This window comes from Trachurus trachurus (genome assembly GCF_905171665.1).
Source record: "Trachurus trachurus genome assembly, chromosome: 5".
NCBI lineage: Eukaryota > Metazoa > Chordata > Actinopteri > Carangiformes > Carangidae > Trachurus > Trachurus trachurus.
Window position 1 is genome coordinate 24,598,050 of NC_139896.1, and position 27,132 is coordinate 24,625,181.

General features: G+C 41.6%; 2 protein-coding genes across 5 annotated transcripts in view; one reads left to right on the forward strand and one right to left on the reverse strand.

Moving 5' to 3' along the window:
* Positions 1 to 338: 338 nt before the first annotated feature.
* cenpp (centromere protein P) overlaps positions 339 to 27,132 on the reverse strand; it is a gene marked incomplete at its 3' end in the record, with an annotated part of 85,490 nt that continues 58,696 nt past the window's right edge. Inside the window, exons 4-6 of the mRNA XM_083972144.1 lie at positions 1,584 to 1,663; positions 829 to 920; positions 339 to 469 (exon numbers count right to left, since the gene is read on the reverse strand). Coding sequence (XP_083828270.1) covers positions 339 to 469; positions 829 to 920; positions 1,584 to 1,663 — 303 coding nt within the window. The remainder of the gene's footprint in view (positions 470 to 828; positions 921 to 1,583; positions 1,664 to 27,132) is intronic.
* Positions 5,402 to 26,200, forward strand: ecm2 (extracellular matrix protein 2, female organ and adipocyte specific). Of its 4 annotated transcripts, none has more exons than XM_083971345.1 (12): positions 5,402 to 5,610; positions 9,940 to 10,077; positions 10,849 to 11,010; positions 14,935 to 15,123; positions 16,950 to 17,726; positions 18,509 to 18,624; positions 18,730 to 18,865; positions 19,466 to 19,623; positions 20,744 to 20,883; positions 21,197 to 21,309; positions 22,055 to 22,268; positions 25,514 to 26,200. In XM_083971345.1, exons 2-12 carry the CDS (start codon positions 9,942 to 9,944, stop codon positions 25,698 to 25,700), a joined length of 2,328 nt encoding a protein of 775 aa, XP_083827471.1. In that variant the 5' UTR covers positions 5,402 to 5,610; positions 9,940 to 9,941; the 3' UTR covers positions 25,701 to 26,200. The 4 variants fall into 4 exon arrangements, 3 of the variants coding, with proteins under 3 accessions (XP_083827471.1, XP_083827472.1, XP_083827473.1); XM_083971346.1 differs by having other exon boundaries at positions 16,989 to 17,726; XR_014595367.1 differs by lacking the exon at positions 25,514 to 26,200 and having other exon boundaries at positions 20,744 to 20,947; positions 22,055 to 22,089.

The window sequence follows — 27,132 nt, forward strand, 5'->3', positions numbered from 1 at the left end:
CTGAGCGTCGCCTACAGAAACATCACAGCACTGTGATTCCTACGGACTCATAATAACTGCGTGTGTGTAAATAGCTGAGAGAAGAAACTATTTGAGAATACAAAGGCGACACTGCTGTCTGGCATTTTGTATTTAAATTATTTATTTTTGTAGATTTTGACCAATGAGCTCTGCTGTTACAGCCGTACACAGTCGAGCTCTTTCTATTGAATAAAGATTTCTAAGAGACTAAACCGTTGCTCTGTGTCTTCTCTTTATTTTCACGACTAAAATAAAACAGTTGAACAAGGGTGGGGAACAAATATGGAAAATAAAACCCTCAGAAACTCTCCAGTGAGTTATGTGTCCTGTGCAAGGCTGACTGCCATGATCACGGACTCGATGGCGGCTTCAGGTCCCAGAATCCTCAGCAGGCTGTGAAAGGCCTCGGGGGCGCCGCCTACAGCCTCAGAGGGGAACAGCTGCAGCGCTGCAGAGACACAGGAGCAACAATCACACACCATCACCTGCTCAACAGCTGGACTCTCTGCAGCTCGTCCATCCAGTTTCACCTCTGATTGTTTTCAATAAACATTTAAGTAAAAATTAAGATTTAATCTTAACTTCCAAGAAATTTCCAGGAAAGAACCAAAACATTTATGGAGTAATTTAACCAGTAAATGGAGAAGATTCTGAGTTGTAGGCTACATGTAACGGTAACTGATTAATACAGATTGCATGATTCATATTTTTCTTTATCTGGAGAAACTTTACTGTGATACGGGTTTAGTTTCACACACAGTAAACAGTGTTTGTAGCTTCAGGTGAGCTGACGGTGGAGCAGCTCACCTTTCTCTGGGATCTTTGTCAGCAGGTTGATCTGCGGAGCGACTCCACCTTCACTGGAAACTTCAACTGACCAGTGAACCAACAGGACGCAGCTGCAGAAACACACATAGTGAGAGTTCAGGTTTACTATTATACAGCCCATAATAAAAACTCTCCGGTGTTTTACAGTTATTACACCAAACACAACAACTTTCTGTGCTGTGAGTCTGCACTCACAAAAAAACCTTCACATGATCTCAGAGTGGTTTTTACAGAGTGTACCAAACATTAAAGTTAATTTTGAAGGCCCATAAATAAAGTGGAGTAAAATAACTAAACATAGAACTGATGATTTAATGAGCAGTTCATTTGTACTGTACAGCAGGGGTCGACTGTGTGCCAGGTTTGATGCCGCCAAATGTGAATATTTGATGATCAAGTATTAACAAGTACTGCTTTTATGTATAAAATACACTAATAAAAGTGGTGATTTGTTGTATCTGAGACATTTCTGCTTTGAAAGTTTGTATTAATTCAACAGATTGCTACTCATAGATATGAATTTACATGTGGTGGATCATGAGATATCTAAATAAAAAAAGAAACCTCCACTGTTGGTTGATTATTGTAGCACAGTCGGAGCTCGGCTGCATTGGATAGGATTAACACAACGCTTGTTACGTTGTAACCTACCCTATCAGATTTGTTAAAATACATATATTTAATTCATGAGTGTATAAATAATCTACACAATGTATGAGGAGATGGTGACATACCCAGGAAGCTCAGGATGATTCAGGGTCATGACCTCCGACCTGCAGCCTCCAGGAAGAGAGACGACAGATGGATACTTCTCCTACAGAGAGAGAGAGAGAGAGAAAAGAGTTCATTATTATCATATTAATTTGATGTGGAGTGAACAGGGCATTCAATATGAGATTATGTGAAAGAAAGTTCATAGAAGAATCAGTGCTGGTTCTTTACAGGAGGTGTGCAGCTGCTTCCACATTATAATTCGGTCTGTAACATTTAAAGAGCAACTTTTAGCTGTTTTACTTAACAGATGAGTGGTGGTTATTTCCTGCCCTGTAGCTTCAGGTTTTGTAAACGGCTGTTTTCCATCATTTCTTAGCTGCCTCAGTTTGGCCTGTGGGGGGCGCCACAACTTCTCTGTAACAACCTGAACTCCCAACACAGGAGCCGGTGGAGGGAGAGCGCTGCACTGACATAACGTCAGACTGGAGGAAGGAGTCAGGGGGAAACAGGAGGAGTGAGAGCTCAGACTGCTGTTGCACAGCTGAGAGGTGGATGAATGGAAGAGTGTGAAGCTCTCAGTTTGTTTTTATCATGAAGTAAAACGTGTGAACTTTAAGACCAACGACAACAAGCTGAAGGGAAAAAAATCAACTGATCTGAAAGGTCTGATCATTTGATTTATTGATTTCTGTTACTGCCTACACACACACACTAGCAGGGCAGTGTTTTCTTATGATCTTCACTCATTAGGGGTGTGTCCAACAGGTGAGGGGAGTCGAGGTGACTCAAATGAGAGGCATGTGCAGCTCTGTGTGTGTGTGTGTGTGTGTGTGTGTGTTGTCTATAATCAGAGCCGGGTCCCTGCAGGTTTTCTCCTCCCTGCATCAGTCCACAACATAAAACCAAAAACAGTCCTGAGTCAGTGTCCTCCACTGTGGTTCGACCGACCGGGTCGACCTGTAACGTTGTTACTGATCTCTGGGAAAATCAACAAAACATATTCATGTGGTCAAATTAATTTGAGAGCGAACAAAGAGGAGAATTAACCTGGACTCTGGGCTGTAATTTACACCGATGCCTCATCCACAGTGTGAGGTGCAGAAACACAATTACATATTTGTGCAGCTCCTATTTAATCTGGTGTATCTAATCTCTGTCACTGTTCTCTGCATCAATTATTCAGCACCTTGGAAGTTTTTCATGTTTCCTTTTTCTGTGCAGAACAAACCCAACTCCTCATTTCATCACTCAAACTATTAATACAGACCAGGTTTGGGGGCAGGTTGGCAAGAAGCAGCAAAAAGATGCAGGAGAGATGTGGAAATAAAACTGGAACGAACCATTTACATGTAAAATGATTTAATTTCTGCAGATGTCTGTGTAATTCTGTGGATGTAAGCGAGAGCAGCTGGTTCTCTCTGCTCAGGTCTGGATGCTAAACAAAGTAAATAAAGAAACAGAACAAACAGTATTTCCACCAATGAGGAGCTGCAGCAGGCTGATGAACTCATCTCATTAACACCACAGGTTCACCTTGTTAAACTTCAGGCTTTAAAGAAATCTGTTTAATCTTTTGTTTTCTTTTGTTTTTTACCATCAGGCCAGAACTTTAAACTAGCGACTAATTGTTGTATCACGTTTTTAAGCATTTTACAGAAGCACAAAACAACAATTCATAATGCTATAATGAACCTGGTCCTGAATTAGTTGAATTACATTGATGGATGGGTTAAACCAAAAAATAAAATACAAAACCACCTACTCATTAGAGGTGATGAACTCCCTAACGACAGAAGCAGCAACAGCAGCAGAGTCAGTGTTTATTCCCTGTGTTCACGTTGTCTCGAGACGTTTCAGTGTTTCAGTATTGAGCTGAGCTTTAATGGTTTACACAGACAGACACCAGAACAACACAGCAGTCTTTCAGAGAGTCACCTGAGAAGATGCTGTCTGAGAGGTTTCACACTGATTGATCAAACACACTCACATTAAACCAAACGTTTGTCTGGACAAACACGGACACGGAGTCGGTGAAGAATCACCTGTTACATGACTTGGATTCCTCCCTGTGTTTCTCTTCTCCCCGTCGTCTGGACCAAGTGAACGCTGTTGAAATTACTAAGCCGTCACAGAACAGATGCAGCTCTGTGTAAAATCTCACAGCATCTGGAATAAAATCACTGAGCAGCACACGTGATGGGAAACCATCCTCTCATCATCTTTGTCTCATCCAGACGTTGTGAATCGGTCTAAGCTGGACGTCATCAGCCTCTGCTGTTAATAACTAACCCGACACCCGATGCCCCATGAGTTTAACACTAGTTTGAAGTTATGAAGCTGTTGGAGGCACAAGTTCAACATTTTGGCAAATTGGCCCATTGCCATAATCCCTATAGTTTTAGCAGTAGGTTCATTACCTTTAATTAATAATTTAATTAATGGCGGAGCAGAGCCGCGAGCTGCTCAGAGCTACGCTATGGAGGCTAATGGGATTTCTTGGTTTCCCTCATCAAACTCATCAAATACACAATCCAACAACTCCAAAACGCTCTGGTGGACAAGTTGTGACCTGCACATTCACCACAGTATGAGATAATAACAGAACGTTACCAGACAGAGTTGTTTTAGAGGTAAATTCAGAGTCTGCTTGATGGAAAAACTGCCCTCGACGGGAACGCGCATCAGCTGCTTTGCATGAATTTACCTCTAAAACAACTCTGTCTGGTAACGCTCTGTTATTATCTCATAGCGTGGTGAATGTGCAGGTCACAACTTGTCCACCAGAGCGTTTTGGTGTTGTTGGATTGTGTATTTGATGAGTTTGATGAGGGAAACCAAGAAATCCCATTAGCCTCCTGAGCGGCTCACGGCTCTGCACCGCCGTTCTAAAAATAGCTTGCACCGACAAATTAAGGGTATGAACCTACTGCTATGACTATAGGGATTATGGCAAGATTCTGAGTTGTAGGCTACATGTACTACTATCCCTTTAAGATGTTTCACTCTGGATCAAAATGATCAGTCTCGGACTTAAGTGTCAAGCAAATGCTCTAAACTTGCTGCTTTCAGTGACAGTTAATGTGTGTTGATGCTGTGAGACACGTCAGTGGTGTGTGTGTGTGTGTGTGTGTGTGTGTGTGTGGGGTGACGTGATTAGTTGATTAAAGTAAATTGTTACAGTTACTGTTCAAACATTATCTGCTGTAGCTTCTCAAATTTAAATCTATAAATAAAAAGGTTTTGCTTTGATGCAGTCACTTTACTTTGACCTTAGATTTATTGGACAGAGTCATTTGCAGGCTGCGGTTTGTGTGTATTATTTTTGCTCTACATGTAATATTTCAGTCTTTCTTGTTCCACCTTTAAGACGTCTCGCTCTGCATTCTGAGGTTTTAGTGCAACACGTGGAGCAGGGAGGAGTTTCACATGGAGTTTTTTCTCACCGACACCGAGGTGGGATGTCTGGTCTCCTGTGACCTCTGACCTCTGAGCTGCTGTGAACTCTCCCCCTGGGCCGGAGCTGCAGCGGCCGACACGTCTTCATTCATGTGTGTTTTGTTTTTTTGTCCCGTCCACTGAGCAGCACGTGGACCCTTGATTTGTTGTCTTTCCTCGATATCCCGCAGCATGTCTGCAGTGTCCTCCCACAGACAGGATGACACATGTCAGACCTGTCTCTCCGTCTTTCTCTCTCTCTCTCTCTTCTCTGTTTATTGCTCTCTCTCTCTCTCTCTCTCTCTCTCTCTCTCTCTCTCTCTCTCTCTCTCTCTCTGTCTGTCTCGGCTGCAGTACAAATCCTTCACAGCTCTATTAGCTCGGCTCTACGCTCTTGCTTCCTGCTCTGACAGAGACTGAGAAACAAACCCTCTCTCTCTCTCCCTCTCTCTCTCACGCACACACACTCATTGTATCATCACACAGCGACACACGCACACACACAAAAAAACACACACACACACCTCTCCTGGAGCTCCTGCAGAACCAGAGGAGGAGAAAACAGGGTGGAAGAGTTTGGCCTCAAGTCCTGCAGCCGCCTTCAAACTGCTGGTAACGTAGAGTTAATGTCTGTTTGTCTGTCCTCAGCTCCTCCCCACTGTCTCTCTGTCTGTCTGTCTGTCTGTCCTTCGTGATTTGTAAACAGCTGTTTCAGTTTCTGCACAAGTTTTTTTTTCCTTTTTTTGTGATTTGTGATGATCTTCCTCACAGCTCCAAAAGAAAAAAAAACTGTTCTCATGATTTACAGAACAAAACTAAACCAGGACAAAGAGATACAGTCCTGACTTGAGCCAGAATTGATTTTAAAAAAAAGAAGTAATTTTTGAACATTCAGGACTCATGTTCACGTCTCTTCACTTCCTGGTTTTGATGCGGCACTCCTCAAATTTCCCCTCAGCTCACTGATGATGTTCTGTTTTGTTTCAGAAGAACATTAACTCTCAGGTCTCAGGCATTTGTTAGATTTGATCAAGATAAATACAGAAAATGAATATTTACAAAAGAGGGGCATCAAAATATCCTAATACAGAGAATAATGAGCAAGTTTAAGAGCTCTTCTTCATGTGCATGTTCAGCAGAGCAGAACTTCAGTTGTTTACTTCCTACAAAGAATCCCATGAGATGCTGATAAGTGAGAGCACGACTGCATGACGTCTATAAGACTCGACCTGAAACTGCCGGCTACTGACACAGGAAGCTCAACTGACCCAAGACCTGGTGCTTTACGTCAGAAAATGCGTAGCAGAACTGGACAGTGGGGTGAAAACGTTTCCTGCTGGTTAACGGTCGTTGCAGATGGACAGGAGATATGATTTGGCTTCATCAGTCCTGCAAGAACTAGAAACAACGTGCGAGCTATCTATCATCTCTACATCTTTTTACTTTCACTGTTCTCCACGTACTTCAGACACGGTAAAAACGAAGGCTGAGGTGATTGGTTGATTAGATTTCATTTAAATGATTTGCTTAATGAGGACATGGCCTCTTCTCAAACAACATAAACTCAAATTCCAACAAACCGTGACACTAAAAAAGCTCAACTGATGGCACATCACATCACATCGATTACAACCAAGACAGTAAACACCATCTCACTACTACTGCAACCGATGCTTGATGGACGAGGAAGCGAGTCAGATGAGTTTGTTGAGAGAAAGAGGATGGAGTCAACAGCTGGAAACCAAAAGGTGGAGCAGAGGTTTTACCCAAGCAACGATACGCGCTGAAGCGGAGCACGGAAAAATGAAAAACAAGAAACATGATGATTGGAAAATAAACTTCTTAACTGCTGCAGTGGAGCTAAACTGATTCAGGATATGGAAAGAACAGTTAGTCAGTTATGGCAAAATCTGTAGCAAAGTTTTTGTATTAATCATTTACGTTTAAGAGGATTAAAAAATCTAAATGTTTCATAAGAGGAAAAACTGAATGCTGTTCATCTGACAGAGAAATGACGCAATTAGTCACTACTTTAAAACATAAGAAACAACAAGCAAACAACTCAGCAGAAAATAAAATGAAAATTATTTTGAATACTTGAGTAAGTCATTTGTCAAGTAAAAAATGTCAAATATTCTTTAGAAGTAGGTTTTAGTGTGAGGATTTGTTGCTTTTCCCTGCAACTGTTGTTGGGTTTGTTGTGGCAGAACAATTCTCCAACATCCAACATGATCACAGACTGAAGATGCACCGAGTCAAACTTCAGTCATGACTTTAGTGAAATTTCAAGGCTTTAGCCGCTAAAAGCTGAAATGCTGATCGTTCTGCACACAGTTGTGTTAGAGTCAAACTATTGCCTTTAAGTCTATTTAATAGGTGAAGCAGTAAAGGAAACAAACAGAGCAGCAGAGAAAAACTTGAACTTTAAACACAGTGAGTCTGCGTTTCATTAAACTGAACTCCAGGTTATTTTTATCCTCTGCTGTTCCTGCTGGACGTCTCTCCGTCTGAGCCTGCTCATCCAGAAACTGAACTGCTGAATATTTTCCATTTCTGATCCCTCCCACCTCTTTTCTTTCCTGTCTTAGCACACATGGATCTCTCTCTCTCTGTTTCTCTCTCTCCTGATCAAAACTGAAATCTGGTTTCCTATTGGTTGTTGCTGGGTCCAGGAGGGAGGGTCTCACAGCTCCAGTCTGTGGAGCTGCAGAATAAAGTTTTCTCTCTGATCCGAAAAAAAAGAAAAGAAAAATGTGATGATGATTAAAAGAGTGTGGGTGGATATCAGGGATCTCATGGATAAGGGAGACCCACTTACCACGTCTAATGTGTGCGCTGTGCTTCATGGGAGCTGTAGTTTTATTCATATTAACAAAACAATCATCGTCTAACCTTGTTAGAAAGTCCAGTTTTCACTCTGGTTTGGACTACAACAGTGCTGCATGTAGGCAAAAATAAAGATTAAATGGGCAGATATTGTGATATGAAACTGCGACTTCAGTGTGAACTCTTGGGTCACTTTTCCTTCTCAGTTTTACTTGACATGATGTTTATTTGGTCCTGCACCAAACAAACATGTCCCCTTTACATCTTGAGTAGCAACACGACACTATAGCACTGACATAGCACATCTGTGTTGTGTTTTAACCATTATCAAAAATAAAATTGCAGCCCATGAGATTTGGATATTGCACTTCAAAATATAAACTCCTGGGTCTGGAGGTGTCAGTTCATGTTCACTGTTAAAAGCTGCAGAAGGTTAACAGGCTCGTTGCCTGAGGCCCGTATTCCTAAAGATTCTGAGAATCCTCTCAGAGAGTTCCTAACTTAACCTAAACATTCCTAGCAAGGAGTCTTAGGAGCCAGAACACTCTCAGAGAACTCTGGGCCAGGAATGGACAGAAACTCCTATCTTAGTGAGGAGGTGCGGTTGACCCCCGTTGCTATGTATGAGTCATCATTTCAAAAGCTGTGATTGGTTGATCCTAAAAGCTAGATAAAAAATATACTTTTGGTGATAATGGCCAAAGGATGGACCCTCAAATCGATAAACTTAACCATAGAATCTAATCTTACGAAGACTGTGTAATTGTAAATAATATTTCGCATAAAAGAAAATATCTGTTAAATGAATAGTAAGCTATACTTTAAAATTATCCTACAAAATGTGTGAAAACATAGGCCCACTTGCACAGTATTCAAATAGTGATAGTTATATTGATTTGCTTATATTAATTGCCATGCTGGTAATTTTTGCACTTTCAACATTTCAACTCAATTTGGTATTAACGAGGGTAAAATGGCTCAGCTTTCATCAGTGTCTGTGATTGCTGACCGGCCTATAAGAAGCAGTGTTGGTTGGCTTTCAAATCTACCACAAACCAGTGAACAGCAATGGAGGAGAAAAGAACAAGGAAACCCAACTGGGCAGAGGAACAGTGTTTGCTTCTGGCTCAACTGGTCAATGAGCATCAATGTGTTTTGAGAGGTAAATTTGGCCATCCGCCATTTTGTCCTCTGCTTAAAAAAAAGTCCTCTTCCCTGCTCTTAACAGATCTCACCTTAGGAGCTTTCTTAAAAGCTATGATTCTTTAGGAATAGCTTTTATCTTTACTAGGATCTACTCTTCACTTTTAGGGGAAATTCTAAGAAAACATCATGATTCTAAGAATTTTCTTAGAATTTGACCATGAGGAGCAATACAATACAACAATAACAATAATACAACTCTTTGCACTAAGAATCTTTAGGAATACAATAGTGACAGGATGAGAAACAACTCAGTAGTGATGGTCACAGTGCTTCAGACCAGCAAAAACCTAAATATCTCTCTATCTGGCACTGTCCCATCAAACTGGAGGATCCCATGATTTAACACCACCAACGACTCCCATCATGCAGTGGGGCACAGCGACAGTGCATTTATTACTGTTATTGAATCTGCACCATTCAGATGGGGAATCAGACAGAAGACAAACTATCAGGTGTGTGAAGGTGTGTGTTAGATCCCTGCTTAATAATGACAGGACTGCTGTCTATAGACTAGTCATTACACACACGCACACACACGCAGGGGGAACTGGCCATTAGGACCCCAGCAGAGGGCTATATGAGGACCAGCAGCAGCACCGACAGCTCTCTTTGTTGGAGCAGCTGCTGCAGGTAAAATAAACTTATTTCTTCTGTCTATTTATCTGGAGATGGAGAGAAAAGATGGATCTGTGTGTGTTAAGTTATTTGGGTTTAGTTACATGAATTAGGGGCAGACAGCTGGGGAGTGACATGGAACAAAGGTCCATGACTGTAAAGTCTGGGTTTTGGAAATCAAGATAATTTCTTCTTGTAAATTGTAGAACTGCTTTTGTTAATTTTTTTTTAAATGAACATTTGACATCTACGGTCTCTGGAAAGCTGAGTCTGGTTGTTGGTGCTGTTCTTCAGGGATGAGGTGGTGGCTGGTGGTGGCCAGTCTGTGGCTGCTGGTGGTGGCCCTGACCGTCCCACACACTGAGGCAAGCAACAGGCCTCATGCCCAGGATGGTGGGAGCCGCCAGGTGAAGAGGAAGAGAGACGGACAGGGTAAGACTTCCACTCCCAAACCTACTCTGATGTCTGGAAAATCCTCTTGTTAGACGTTGTACAGCCCGATCAGCAGACTGTTGTCAGGTTCAGGGTGTTCGGCACAAAAAATGGAGGCACAATGTGACTTCAGGCCTCCCTCCGACAAAAGTTGAGAAAAATGTACCCTTGAGAGACTAGTTTTAGCAGCAGGTAACTCTGTATTGATCTGATGGGCACAGTGACTGCACATGCATCTTCTGGGTATTAAACTCGTGGTTGTGTTTCCACGTTTGGCTCTGTCCTAACATCTTATGTTTCTCTGTTGCCAATTCAATTTATAGTCTTGTTTTTCTGATGCAGAAACCTCTAACAATACCAGAAAAACACCAGATGTGACTATTACATATGTCCCACAGTGGGATGTTTGTTCTGATTTGATTAAGTGAATTCTTTTTTTATTATAAGTTAGACGGTTTGTGCTCAAAATGTATCATTATTTTCTAACTCTGCACAGAAACGAGAACACATTAAACTTAGATTAATGAGGAATTGTTTCTCTCTCTTTCTCCTCATTTGGCTGAAAAAGGGTTAGTTAGAATTTATTTATTTTGGCTCAGAACCAAGAACAGACGAGCTTCGGCCAACTCTGGGACAAAAACATACTGCATCTGAAATCTGATCGCAGACTGTGCCTAAAATCAAGTTGACCTAGATACTGCTGTCTGTATTGTCTCTACTGGTTTCTAGATAAGAGATATTGGTGAGTAATGATATGACGGTGTGTTGCAGGTCTTGGGCGAACCAGAGCGGGGCGCTCTAGACCTCTGAAGATCAGACTGGTCCCTGGTCCCAGTGTCCCAGTCGAGCCCCGGGAAAACCAAGGAAACACTTTGTTCCTGGAGTCCTACAAGAAACGCCATGAGCAGCACTCTAGCTACAACGTCATCCCAGGTCAGTGAGACCAGTTCATCATCCAAGTCAAACCAGCACCTCAGTAACTCTGTGTCACCCCGGGTCAGTGAAGTCAGTACAACACGTCCCTTACCCAGATTAATAAGACCAGTAACTACGCCCACTAGACCAGTAACTTTGCTTTAGCCCAGGTCAGCGAGACCAGTAACACATCCTTAATTGGGTTAGTAGGACCAGTAACTCTGCTTTTACCTGCATCTGCCCAGTGAGACCAGTGACTTCTAAGACGTCACTCAGTCACGTTGGATTTGACACAAGTTGTAAAGAATCTACTCTCAGTCCCTCTGGTAGACCCAGTCCACTCACTGTTTCTTAAACACAATAATTATAAAAAGGTGCTTCATCAATTCTGTTTAAACTATCTGATGGTTTATACATCTCCTAAATCTGTCGTCATGGACACGGTCAGAGTTTCCATTTCCCGTTAATACAGCTGCCGTTATGACGGTAACGGCTCCCATCATGTTCAACTGTGTTTTGTGGTTGTGTTACTGGAAGAGCAGGAGCTGTGTGGCAGGAAACCTTTACTCATAATCAGAATCTGACTTGATGGTTTATGAGGGAATTACAGTACTCCCCCACAAAGATACATGGCGCTATAACATTTCTACAGATATATACAGAGAAAAGTATTATGGGTAATTGTACGATGCAACAACCTTTTATTCTTATTATAAATCATTTTTCCCAATAATAATAAAATAGGACGCATCTACGATAGTTTCCATTGTTTTCTCATCTTAAAAAAACTTGTTTTGTCCAACTAACAGTCATATTTACTTTGTTCATCCATCAAAGTTGATTGATTTCATCTTCAGCTCTGCTTCGCTTTCATTTGGACAATAAACACACCTTTGATGTAGATCTAAAGCCACTGTCACAGTAACAGTTTTAATGAACAAATAAACTAAATGGCACCATGTATGTGACTTTTATAGTCCATTAAACCTTAGTACAGTAAAATAAAAACTGAGTAAGGCAGTTTAATCAGACTGGGTGTGCGCGAGTGCAGCCAGAGGATTTGTCCTTCTCTCATAATGAAACTGCTCGTTTATTACACCTCAATAATTTAGTGACAAATCATCACATTCCAACATGAACAGAAGGGAAAATCATCCGAGGGAAAGAAAAACTCATCAGAGCACAAATCCACAAAACCCCCCACACAGAGCTGAAGACAGAGACTCAAACAAGAACCTCAAAGTCGGGTTTACAACAATGGATCCAGTATTATGTAATTAGTGGTGGCAGTCTGATGCAGGGAGATGTAAGGACTTTTTTTTTCACTTCAACTATTTGTTTCTGTTTCTCTGTTGTTTGAAATGTGAGATAAATCTGCTTTGTGTTCGGAGCAGCGAGACACAAACCGACTGTAACGCAACAACAACTAAACAGGCCAGAGTCCAGTTTACACAGACGGTTACAGATGTTGGACTGAGACACTTTTACCGAAAGGTCTGACGCTAGAAATAAACATTTTATCTGATTTGTTTTGTGAGTCAAAATGCCTGTCCAGTCACCATGGAAACCAATCAACTGCGAAAGTTACAGGACACTCCTGTGTGGAAAGTTCATTCTTGATTCTTATAACAACACTAGCTTAGCAAAAATAATCGTATCCCGTTCTCGAACCCACAAGCTTTTCTCCAGAGTTTTCAACCTTATCTCAGTTTTCATCTGCAGATGGAGTTAGGTCTTTTTTTTTCCCGAAGAGATCGTTCATTAAAGTTTCATTATGTAATGTGCGGGACTTCTGCCAAGTAATAAGAGAATCATTTTGTCTAACTAAAAAGGTACATGTGTAGTAGCCTTATCGACCTGTTGCACACGCCGTAAAACACGCAACAGCTAATTAATCAGCTTTTCCATTCTCTCGGATTATCTATATATTTTGAAGAGGGTCATGACAATGACACAAGTTCAAAAAACTGAAGGTATCTCCTTTAGTATGTTGACGACGCACAATGACAAAATATGATTTTCATAATACTGGACTGCATCTTCCTAAATTATCATTTACTCTTGGGTTAAAATAAGTTGTGCAGATGAAACCAAAATAAATAAATAAAATAAAATCTCAAACTCAATCCTAGGATGTTCCATTGTTTTAAAGCCCAGTGTGACATCTTTAAATTTCTTGTTTTAAGTAATAGTCCAAAACGTAAAAACGTTGAGTTTACAATGATATGAAATAGAGAATTGTGGCTAATCCTTACATTAGAGGAGCTGGACACTAAGAAAGGTTGCTTGAAAAACTATCAATTCAATATGAAAACAATTTGTCAGTCAACGAGTCAAATAGCTTCACAGCTGGTAAACACGCATGAAATTAAATAATGCAGCCGACACCTTGGGACGATGGTACCACATTATTTGAACGAAACCCTGCAATTTACTGGACAAAAAGCAAGAGCTCTGGCTACAAGACAATATTTTAAAGAGAAAAGAAAAGCTCTAAAGTATGTGTGCTCCAGTAGAGATGACAGGGTGACAGTCTCACTGCTCGCAGTAAAGAGGACGAAGATAATAGAGAGACAGTATTTAAGAGAAATAACCTGAGCCTCTTAACTACCTGTGTTCCTATAGACCTGGCAAAGAGCATACCATTAGAAAGGATAAATGACAGACAGGACAGACTTAAAATAGACACAAAGAGCCTCTTCCTGTTGTATTATAGTGGTTTACAGTCTTTCTAACTGACTCACTGCCAGTTACAGACTAATTCTGTCCCAGGTCTCGTGTTGAGAGATGAAGTTAATGCAGAGGGAGGAGTGGAAACGCTACAAATCACTGCTTTGTCTGGTTCTGATGGTAAAGTACAAGCTTTAGATTTGACTAGACCTACACAGCAATTAGTGCAGCAGGGCCGGCTGCTGCTGACGAGGACCATAATGGTCGGCGTGGTGGTCTTAAGTGGAGGACCCACAGGTCGCTGGTTTCAATTTTCTTTGTTCTGCCATAAATGTATCCAATTTGTTCAGTGACTCAAAGAGGAGGGATGTTGTGCTCATCGACAGCTGTTTCCTTGGTTGGAAAACTAGAGTAAAAAAAAAAAAAAAAAAAGCCATGTAGGCGGAAACAAGGACACAGGGAACAGTCTTCTGTACGGGTTTCTGTGAGTCGACATGGAGCAAAAACATGCAGTCGTTTAATTAATCCTGCTTCGTTGAACATTTCGGAGCTGCCAAAAAATATGTTGTTGTCAGGGTGGAGGTGTAGCTGTCTTTTTAATGGTTAGGCCAAATACTCCTCCAGACTGCAAAACATAAACACCATGTCATGCTGAATTATGAATAGAAACGGCAACATAGTCCAATAATCAGCCGAATTCAACCTCAGACTTACAAAAATGGCAGCCAGGGGGCGTCGTTGTGACTGAATGGTTAAAACATTTCATGCAACCGAACCGCACAGTCTCCTCATTTGGTTTCAGTCAGCGAACTTTGTTGCATGTCTTGCTGCTCTTTTCACCTCTTTCTCCCTTCAACATAGCACAGCACAAAGGACAGCCTAAAATAATTATCTCTTTGTTTGGCAGACGACCAGTTGTAAGCAGTTGTGGATAATTGTGGTCATTTTCTAGTAATTATGGAAAGATCCTGGTTAGTCAGCTGTCCACAGTCAGCTACATGTGTGCAGTAAACAGGACTGTAAACAGTGGCAGTGGCAGACCATCACTGAATATGAAAACTGCATCCAATGCCTCTTTCCTCATAAAGACACAACTATGTACAACTGAGCTTGAAGGACTTTTACATGTACAAATGAAACAAACTCATTCAAAATCAGCACTCAAAGAAAATTTCTACTTTTACTGGAGAGAAAAGCGTCACAATTTTGGAATTTGCGAAGAAAAGTCTCTGAACGATAATAACCCGCTTCAATGTGTGTGTATTGTTTCAGGTAAGCAGGGCCAGTGTGTGTACCAGGGTCTGACCATGTTCGACCAGGCCGTCTGGTCTCCAAAGCCCTGTGTGACTTGTCTGTGCACCAGCGGGCGGGTGGTTTGCGACGAGATCACCTGCCCCAGAGTGCAGTGCCACTTCCCCTTCATCCCCACTGGGGAGTGCTGCCCGGTCTGCATGGAGCCAGGTAGAACACACAACATGTGGCGACGCCATGGTGCAACATCCAGTGGGAGCAGAGATGGGAAATGTTGTTAGAAGAGTTTCATTCATTCAACACATTATCTAAAGCACGTACACCTAACTTTTAGAGGAAAAGCAAAGTTGTGCACATCATAATTTATGTACTGTATATTTAAATCATGACATTGACTAACAGCCTTCAGTTTAACATGATGAATGCACTGTGGAACTGATTATCACATACATGCAGACACAAAACACCAACATATCGTGCGTCCTTGTGACTCACAGGTGATAGAAGTTAAAGATTTTAAGGCCGACGGGACAACAGATTTTTTCATCCTCAACAGTAACCATGTGTTAGGAGTCAGATTTAATTTAATCTAATCATATTTGGAATGAAACTCTTCATTATGTAATCTCTTTTACTTATCACTGGTTTCTTGGAAGGAATTAAAACTAAAGCGTTTCCATCTCTGAGGCTCGGATGTTGCTTTCTGTTCCCATCATGGCATTCAAAAAAAATGTGTTTAGCACATTTTGGGTCAGTCAACACACATGTTGTGAAAGTTTTAATGTGTAATGTACAGTATGTTGGGATATATGACATGTTGTTTTCAACATTTCACTTTACTGTCAGTTTAATCTCATCAAAATGAAAACTGGATGTATAAGTGACTCTACAATAAACACAGAGATGTGTAGACAAGCTGCCAGGTGCAATTACTGCCAGGTGCCTGCACATGCTGGAGGCAGAGAACATGTACAAACTTACATCTACAATGCTTTATTCTTATATACTGATTTGTCTTTCTAAATACTGTACATGCAGGTCATTACGACAGTGTGGTAAGACGTGAAGAAAGAGTAGTCTTAAAACTAATAACTGCACACAAGCATTCATCAATGTATTTTAGGATTTATATGTAAACAACACTCTTAAAAAAGTATTTTTCTTAATGCACCAAAATATGTGTGTATCTATATACCAGTAAATGTAAGAAGAATCCACACACAAGAAGTGCTTTATCTAAATATATACAGTATAATGGAAATCAACAAATATTTTGTTTTTTCTATCAGTTGTGACAAGTTGTAACATTTATACACAAACTGCTAGATCTGCAATTAGGAACTGCTTGTGGTTTGTAAACTTCAGTGCATGTGTGAGTGGGGTTTTATGAGACTCCACTCCTCCTTTCTGCCAATATAGTATATCTTTTTATATTTGTATAGAATGGAAAATATTTTTTGTGGACAGAGTCATTTACATATAAATCCCAAGAGACATTTGTGAATCCATCTGTGTGCTTTCAGCAATTTTGAGAGTGATCTGACTCCACAGCGATGAGTTTTCTACCTCTTTGCTGAACACGCATCCTCAACTGATGACGGACAACCTGTCAGTTCAACGTGGGTGAACTGACAGTAACTCACTATGAGCATGTGTGGAGGTGAAACAGGAGAAAACCTCTTCAAGTCATTTTTCTATGACTTATCACTGTATGTAGCATCAACCTAAACTATGCTGTAGTGTGCAGAAGACATAGTTTATGCTCTGGAGCTTCACCTGTCTGTCTGTAGCTCTAACCCAGTCCATCTGTCTGTCTGTCCATCTCCTGTCTCCTGTGTTTCTTTCCTCACCAACTATCCTTTTATCATTCTTTGCTAGTTTTCTTTATTTTTTCTACTTTTTCCTCCTCTCCTCCTTGCTTCCTCTCCTTTCTGTCTCTCTATTTCCACACCCTTTCTTCCCTCCTTCTTTCTCCACCGTCACCTTTTTCTTTCCTGCCAACCAACTCCTGCCGCACAACACTAAACCCACCCTAGACCCTGACCTCAGCCTTGACCTCTCTGGTGACTCCCCAGTTCCCAGTGACCCCAGTGATCCTGAGACCCCGCTGACCCAGGAGGAGATCCAGCGGATCCTCTGGCGGGAGGAAGAGGAGCACCGTGAGGAGGAGGAGCGTCTGAGGAAGAAGGACGAGGCGAGGAAGAAGAGGCGGAAACAGAGGAAGGAGCAGGCAGAGAAACAGAGGAGGATAGTGGAGGAGAGGAGAAGACAGGAGGAGGAGGCCCTGAGGGTGCAGGTGGAGAAGGAGGAGGAGGAGTGGAGGCAGAAGGAGGAGAGGAGGCTGGAGGAGGAGAGGAGGAGACAGGAAGAGGAAGACAGGAGGCAGAAGGAAGCAGCGGAGAGAGAAGCAAGGGAGAGGGAAAGGAAGCTGGAAGAGGAAAGGAGGAGGCAGGAGGAGATACTTAGGGAGGAACTACTAGCTCTGGTGGAGGAGGAGGGGCAGGAGGAGGAGGAGGTGTGGCTGAGAGGAGACGTGTTTGAGATGCCCCCAAAAGAACCTGAGGAACCCGAGGAACCAGACCTCCTCCCTGCTCCAATACCGAGACCTCCTGCTGCGACGGAGGACGAGCTAGAGGAGGTGGAGACAGTGGAGTTTGAGGAGGAAGAGGAGGAGAAGGAGGTGATGGTAGTGAACAGAGGAGGCCTCCCACCAGGGTGCGACATGTCAGATGTTACTCTGACATGTGAGAACGCCAAACTCATCCACTTCCCTCCTCTGTCCATCCGTGAGCTCAAATCTCTCAGTCTGGAGGGTAAGTGAACGCCACGACAAGACGAGGAGCTGAAACACTGCGACTTGAACACGACCCCCTTGTATGTACTGAACCTCAGTTCAGTATTGAATGTGACACTTCATAGGCTTAACTCTCTAATTATACAGTAGATCTGAAATGACTGAAAGTTGAAGTGATTCTGAGATTCTGACTCTACAGACCGATGCGAGGCCACGACGCTAAACGTTTCAGCAGAGAGCGCTCACCGCACTGTCGGCCTGTTGGACAGCAAAAACACACAGCCCACTTATGATTATAGAGTAACGTTACAGAGTGGTGCTCCTCTTACCTCACATATTATCTTTGGCTGAGTTTAGACAAAGCAGAGAGATTGTTAAGCAGACAGAAGCCAGGTTTCACCACGCCGCATTAATGGTAATTATTCAAAGCTGACAAAACCGACTGATGTTGGTTTGAATTACAAGAGTGATGGTTAACTTCTCTCCAGGTAAAAAAGAGAAGCTGCTACCTGATGCTTGCAGTACATTGTTGTGAGGACAGGAAAAGTGAGGACAGACAAATTATTCAGCGAGAGATTCATTAGAGTTACAGCATTGCAGGTCTCATTAAACCAGAACACAATTCTTGTGAACAAATGATGTCAATAAATCAAACTCCGTCCAATTATGACGCACCATCACCAATTTGAGAAAACACACAATGCATATGGAAACACAGAGCAACTACATCTACTAAATCCATTACCACTATAGGGACAAACAAAGTTTCCTGAATTAAAGTGAAATTGTTCTGGCGTGCAGGCAACAACATCAGCAGCATCCCAGCAGGAGCCTTCAATGGCATCCCCAACCTGGAGTGGATCAACCTGAAGAAAAACAGGCTCACCTCCGCCGGCATTGATGCTAAAGTCTTTAAAGTAAGTGACAACTGACAACCTAAACCAAGACAGTCAGTCCTGCTCGCCATCGCCATCAGTATCACCTGCACTGTGTGTGTGTGTGTGTGTGTGTGTGTGTGTCAGGGTCTGAAGATGCTGAGACGTCTGTACTTGGACGGGAACCTCCTCGACACCGTGCCCTCTGAACTCCCGCCCACCCTGCAGGAGCTGAAGATCAGTGAGAACAAACTTAGAGGGATCGACGAAAACAGCTTTCAGGGTACCGAATGCAGCATCCCACAATGCACCTCTACACTCACATCGGCTTTGATGTCGTTCTGCCAGCCATTAGTCAAGTTTACACTCTGCGACTACTCGTCTAAAAATGACATGATACAACTAACTACGCAGATCTTTTATAAACTCTATCACTGAGTCTTTCTCCAGGAAACATGTTTGGTCAAGTGCAGTGACATCATCCAGTCTGTTCACTGAGAAATGATTGGCTACAGTGAGCTGAAGTTGTCAGAAACAGTCAATATCTGATTAAAATTAAAATCTGCACTTCTTAATGGTTGATCATTAATAATGTAACACGGTATGATTTGAAAATGTACCTTGTTGTCTGCTACACATGCGTAGTGCAAAAAGTGTTTTTTGCATTGGCCTGAGCTACAGCGCATTAAAGTTTGATCATATTTCATTGTAATGTTAGACATTTATGTTATAGAGAAGTCAATGAAATTACCATTTTTTTGTTTTGCCAAATAACTGTTGGACCTTTGTAGTCTAACGGATGCTTTCTTCGCTACACGATGTAAAGACAAACTTCCAGTTGAGGTAAGGTGACATTTATGTTCATGTCTTTCTTCTCTTCAAGGTCTAAACAGTCTGGTGATTCTGGAGCTGGAAGGAAATCTGCTGAGTGAGGGGAATGTGGATCCTCTGGCCTTCGCTCCCCTCACCCAGCTCTCCTACCTCAGACTGGGCAGAAACCACTTCCGCACCATACCACAGGGCCTCCCGCCTTCGCTGCTGGTATGAAGTGATATCTGTTTACATAACTATAGCCAGAGTTTTCTTTTATAAAAGTCCAAATCACCACGCTCTTCCCCGAGTTACAGAGCTAGGACCAGTCTATGGCTAGGACCTACCACACACTGCTGATTTGTTGTGATGGTCCCACCAGAAAAATGGAACTGGGAGAAAATATTCATGTGGTCGGTGGACGAATATGGTAGGGCTGACCCAAAAAAATAATATTCAATTATCAAAATATGATAATTGGGACAGCCCTAGAATATGGGATCTTTTATATAACTTCTCAAAAAAAAAAAAACAACATATTCACAGACTTAACAGTTCCAGGAGGACAAATAACAATAAACAATAAAACCAAAAGCAATATACTGATTCAAATTAAATCTCATTAAACAGTCAGTCACATTATCAGAGCCCTTTTGAGGATCTGGCAACGTTCACAGGTAGATTTGCTGAGGCAACACTATTTTCTGGCTCTGAGGTTTAAGACTACTCCACTAAGCAAACGCTGCTCCTACCTGTAGGAAAACCAGGACACCCAGCTTGTAATTATGGCCTCTGCTTACCCACAAACACAGGAGAACACCAGTAAAATGCTGCTAAATCCACCTTAAAACCAATTTCAGTGTTGACTTTGCCTGCTCCTGTCCTTAGTTTTAAAGATAGTGCTCTATCTGTCAACGTCAGATCTGTGCTAATTAGCTCTGGGATCCTAGGAATTATCAAACACTTTACCTTTATAAAGCCAAACTATACACATAGCTTATCACAATGTGTCTGGTATTCATTAAATTTCAGATTTTCTCACAGACTGTAGACAGAAACCAATTAACAATGTAGAAGAATTCAGTTTGGTGTGGATTATGACCTGAAGCAGTGCCAACAAACCACAGACTTGACTGCCAAGATCTCTGAATAAGAAGCACTCAGTAAGAATAGCTGTTTAATAACACACCTACTGTTGCCTTTATATTGGTTTCATAAAAATACATATACATATTAAACAATCCTACTGTAAGTCTGAAGTCAAAGTCCAGTTGTACATGAATTTCCACCTATAAAAACACTTTCTGACCTGCATGATGAGAAACATTTGGTTTCTTTTTTCTGTCCGCAGGAGCTCTACTTGGAAAACAATCTGATCGAGGAAATCTCAGAGTCGGTTTTCAATCACACCAGAAATCTGAATGTGGTTTCTCTGAGACACAACAGGCTGGATGAGACCAGGATTGCACCTTTGGCCTGGATCAACCACAGGTCCGACAAAGAGAGACATATCGCTATCACCCATGATGCTTGAGGCTCACAGGATTTTGCTTGAGTAAATTTCAGCGGTCACAAACGCAAATAGTCTGTTTCTCATTTCATTACAGTAACCTCAGAACAGTGAATCTGTTAAATTAGTGGGAGTGCATGGGTGTAAAAAACGTTTTACTTTGACACTAGATTAACCACAGTGGAAGGTATCAGTTCTTTTACAATAAGCTGTCATCCACAAGAATCAACTGTGTTCCCTCTCATCCCCATTTACTCACAAATCCTCTCATCATCTCCCTGCCCCCCTCTGTAGAAATCTGGAGTCCATTGACCTTTCCCATAATGACCTTTACCTGGTCCCGTCCTACCTGCCCAGATCTCTGGTCCACTTGGTGCTGGTGGGAAACAACATAGAGAGGATACCTGGTAGGTGGAAACAGTGTTGATGAACTAGCAGATTGGAGAGCTTTGGAGAACTGTTGGTAGATTGGCAGGTGCACGATACCTGGAGAGTTTCACCAACCACTTTTTGGCTCCAGAAAATAAGAAATGGCATACTACTACTATACATGGAAATGAATGGAGTGTTTATGTCATAGATATCAAACCTTTTATCAAACAAACCACTGCTTTATTACTGTTATGACTGCATCTGTACATCAAGTAGTGGTTGGATCGGATGTATTTACAGTTTTTCACAGTAGAAACTTGGTTAAACTTTGTATATCACAGGTTTTGCTTTTGTTTACACTGTTCTCCACGTGCTTTCAGGACCAACTCAAACCAAATTGTTCAGAAAATGACACTAGGGTATTTTCAGGGATGGCTTGCAGTGCTGTCAAACATGAGTCTGCATTTCATGATTGAGCTACAATGACAGAAAACTACTATACACACATAAGTAACCACAGTTTTGCATTAGCCTGAAGCTGCAATACTAATACTATAATGCTACTAAAGAAGAACGATTAAATATGTAGTATCTTCAGGCCCCCTGCGGTGTTTGTACAGCGCCTCAGCAGAACTGGGTTCTCTTTCTGCCTTCATATCTCATTATCACATACATCTGAGGGGAAATTAATTACAATTTCAACTCCATCATTGTTCCTTTACTTCATTTGCCTATAACAAGAAGACCAATTCACAGTTTCCTTAATCTCCATCTCCACAGGTTACGTCTTTGCCCACATGGACCCTGGTATAGAGTACCTCTACCTCTCCTACAACAAACTGGACGGAGAGGGAGTAGAGCCCGAGTCGTTCTTCGGCTCGTACCACTCCATGGTGGAGCTGTGTCTGGATCACAACCAGCTGATCTCGGTGCCGTCTGGCATCAATGAGATGACCAATTTACACTTTCTCAGACTCAACAATAACAAGATCAGGTATGAAGCCATCATCCATAAACATTCATCTGTTGGACTTAAATGAAATTTCCTGTGATTTCAACATGAATACGTCCTGAGGACATATCACTCCCTTCCCAGAATTCCCCAGGATTTCTCACCATAATTGAAGTTTATTTTAAGATTATAAAATGATGCATATTATATTGTATTATATGACATAATACCTTAACACCCCTTTGATTAGGAGGTATTATTTTCACAGTTTTTCTTAAAAGTCTCCTTGAACGTTTTAAAACTGAATCACTTAATCCTGTTTTACATCTTTTCTCATCTTACCTGTACCTGTTTTAACAGATGTGAGTGATTATATGGGAGTTAATAACAATCTTAGTGTAGCGTGCCAGCAAAAAACCATCACATGCAGTCATGCAGACAAATTATTGCTGTGGTTTGAGGGATAGAAACATTGTTGGATGTTTAGTGACAATTTGGTGGTAATCTACATGTGATATCGTCTGTTGAACTCTGTTCTCCTCTCACATTATGGATAGAGGCCCAAAGATCTGAATAAGACACTTTGTTGGACTGACTGCACACTCCCCATTGACAGATTTGTTTCCCCTTATGTTTAGACTAAACTGTATTTTTCCACTGGAGTGTAAGATGCAACAATGCTTGGAAGAAACAGCTAAAGTTGAGCAGTCAATGGAATTTCATGGTTGAACTATATCTAAAACAGTTGAGGGGCGGTTTTAATGAGGTCTTGAAGGGGGAATCTTTGTTTCAGTACATACAAATGCTCTCAGTATGTTAACACATGCAGGCAAAGACACGCTACAAGTTCCAGGGTTCTGCAGGTGTTTTTCCATCTTGATGAAAATTACCACAATCTCAGTTACACCTGCATTCCTGCATATCCATGTCGGTGCCACAGGAACTGAACTCAATACCAACTGTGAGACCCAGACAAACAGAATTAACATTTAACACAATACTGCAATAGAAACAGTAGTAAAAGCTACTAGTATGTTTGATTCATTCACAACATAATGAAATGGAACTACAGACGTAGCGCACACAAATTGACTTAACTACCAATTTCAGTGGCAAATATGCAATAAAACAAGGTGACTACAGACAGAGCTCTAGGAAAAAAAAGTTAAGTCAATACAATTTTTTAACAGCAACAATTAAAATTCAGAGACGACAGCCTGACCAGACGACTGACTCATTCATCACAGCCCGCCAGACAATATTAAAGCTGAAAGTTCACTGGACGGAGAGTCGTCTTGACGACAAGAAACAAAACAAGAGTTGGTTCATGACTCCACCTGGGAGTTATCCTGCATCACCTCATTACACACTCGCAGGTCCATACAGAGTACACAGTTGTCCAGGTTGCTTTTGACTATGAAAATAACTTTTCGACTGTAAATTGTAATTTTACAGTGGGAGTCTATGGGGACTGATTCACAGTTGGAGCCAGCTCCGCTATTCAGCCTCCAACTCCACTGCTATTGTGGCAGGTGCCGGGTGTTAACCACAGTTATCACCCTCTAAGCAAAAATTGTTTTAACATATGTGGTAGGTCTATTCTGCAAGCAAAAGCAGTAAATATTGATAAATATAAACCCTGAAACGCTGGAAAGTGGTTAAAGGGATAGTTCACCCTAGAATGATATTTCGCTCATTATCTACTCACCCTCATGTTGACTAAGGGCTGGAAGAATTATCAGAGTCCACCGTCCCTTCTCTGAGTTACAGGGGGTCTTGGCGTAGCAGTGCATTTCAATGCAACGGTTGCAAAGGGACACCAGAGCTCTTCGTAAAAAAACACACACAAAAAAACATCCAAATACCTCCATGATGCTCGTATGTAATGTCCGTCTTGTGCTGAAGCCCCAAATTGCGTAATTGTCCCGAAAAAAATTAAATAAGTCTATATTTTAAGCTTGTTTGTAGCGGAAGCTTCTCGAAGCTCCTCTTCCTGGTCCGTCCAAATCTCGCGTGATTTGCGCCGGCGTCAGTGCGGTTACTGCGAATCACGCGAGATTTGGACGGACCAGGAAGAGGAGCTTCGAGAAGCTTCCGCTACAAACAAGCTTAAAATATAGACTTATTTAATTTTTTTCGGGACAATTACGCAATTTGGGGCTTCAGCACAAGACGGACATTACATACGAGCATCATGGAGGTATTTGGATGTTTTTTTGTGTGTGTTTTTTTACGAAGAGCTCTGGTGTCCCTTTGCAACCGTTGCATTGAAATGCACTGCTACGCCAAGACCCCCTGTAACTCAGAGAAGGGACGGTGGACTCTGAAAATTCTTCCAGCCCTTAGTCAACATGAGGGTGAGTAGATAATGAGCGAAATATCATTCTAGGGTGAACTATCCCTTTAAAAATGGTACATTAAATGATAGATTAAAAAGATGGTTCATTAAATTCATTTTTCAGATACTTTTTGATTCTCTTCTTAGAGGTGAGGGTTAGGAAGAAAAAAAAGGAAGATTTCAACTACACCAGCTGTTGTAATCTGAGGACAAACAGCCAGATTGTTGACGGTTGCTTCTCTCTCTACTTTCATGACTTTTACAGCCATTGTACAATGTCTGTTTGTTGCTCATTTATTGGAATATATAATATATTTGTTACACATCCAATTAGTGAGAAAGACAGTAAGAACTGCGTCCACGGGACAAAATTATGGTATACAATTGTTTATCATCTGCATAACAGTGGTCTTTGACACTATGATGGATGATAATGTGTTCCAGAGGGAGCGAGTATGAATCAAGTGGAACAGGGCCCGGAACAGTTCCTTGAGTGACTTCACAATCAGCAATAAGTGTTTTGACTGGTGAAATTTGCATCCTGGAAAGTATGAGCAAACTCAGTTAAGCACATCAACAAAGAGAAGAGAGAAAATATCAGTAGAATAAAATGAAAGCTTTGATCAAATTCATTAGTGCCAGCTGCAGATAGGGCCGAAATGATGGGTCGATTAATTTGACAACTGACAGAAAATCTGCAACTGATTCATTTTGAAACAGAAAAACAAAACAAAGATATCCTCTGTCAATCCCCTCTGGTAAGATTTCCTTTGCCTTATGTGATAGCAAATGTGGCATTTTTGAGGTTTGGACTGATGGCTGGAAAAAAACAATCACCTTGGGCTCTAGACTCTTCTGGGCAGCCTTCAAAAACCACTGTCTAATTAACTGATAATGAGAACCTTTGCTAGTTAGCGATCTAACTCCCTCCTAATACTTTGTATTTCAGGAGTATCTCTGATGAAGGTATCTGTGACCCGAACCACAGTGGAGACTCCACTCTGGTGGCACTGAGGCTGGAAAACAACTACATCGACCCCCAGAAGGTCTCACCGACTGCCTTCTCCTGTGTGCGCTCGTCCTCGAGTGTGGTCTTAAAACCACAGAAAACCAGTCCACACAAAACCAAACACTAAAAGACATTTGTGTTGCACCCCCTGAAACATCGGGGTCTGGGTTTTGATTTTTTATGTGCCAAAAAAGTCAAAACCTAAGATTATTTCCCCTCACTTGCTTCCACAGATATATACATTACTGCAATAACACTCAGAGTAATCAGAAATGTGTGTCACATTATAGTGTGAACATGGAAAATGTGCATTTGAACAGTTACTGCTGATGTCATTTTCTCTACGGCAATGCATTGTCATGTCCTTTTCCTTGGACTTAACGCTTACAAGCTGCACCAAGTAAGATTTTCTTTTCCTCTGCTCCGAAAACACCGTCTCAGGTCTGGTAAGGTGTTTTGCACCGTCACCTGGCGCACCTCGAACGGATGAAGGTGACACAACATGTTCAGACTTCAAAATCAAAGACATCTGTCTCCTTTGGTAAACTCTCTAAAATGGAAAGAATTCCTATGCCATACACAGTAAAATGAAAATGCTAATAAAGAAATGGAAAGAATTCCATGAAGTGAGACCACAACCCCAACACATTATTTTTAACAGCCTCAGCACCTTCATGTTCCATTTCTCTGCTCAGCTTCTTCCAGTACCTTCCTTTCATAAAAGCTCCGACATGGAAATGAGTGTGAGCGGCGAAATCACATGTGATACATCCTTCGTGATCTTTGTGTAAAAGATTAACAGCTGGTTAAGGGATTAAGCTGAACTAAGAGCTGGAACTAGCCTCTGACAGATTTAGAGATGGAAGATGTAATGACATGTCTGCTTCTTGCCTGCATCCTTCACTGCTCTGAGTTCATTTATGCCTGACGTAAGAACTTAATATATGCAGCACATTTTGCTTTAAAGTTAAGTATCAGATTTCACATGTTGATGGTGATGATTGCGCTGCTGCTGATCATAGTCCCCACGATAACTTTGATTTGTTGTAACGAGACAATGAGCCAGGTAAATTCTGAACATTCAGGTAACTTCACTTTCGCTTCGTCTCTTTACTAATGCCGTGCAATTGCCGTGTTTACGTGGTCTCATTCACTGCTGAGCAGGGATCGCAGTGAACACACAGTTCGAGTTTCATTGGGGATGGGTATATCCATGGGGACTGTGTGGTCTAAAGAAACAAAATTACTGGGAAAACACTCACAACAAAAGCCTTTGACCGTCTGTTCTCCCCCTAGGAACTCAGAGAAGAGTTGAGATGTGGGAGGAACCGCTGGTTCCAGAGGTCTTTTTCCCCACTGTAAATTTCCACTTCAAAGTTTTTTCGTAATGACCTCATCAGTGTTCTTTCGCACACAAACACAGGAGTCTCCAGGATAATTAAACCACACAATAGGTCTGTGTTTATACCTAAAACCTACAGTATCAACCTGTCTAACTGAACTGCAATGTATTGATAAGTAAACGACAGCTTTGACAGAGAATAATAGACGGCTTATAC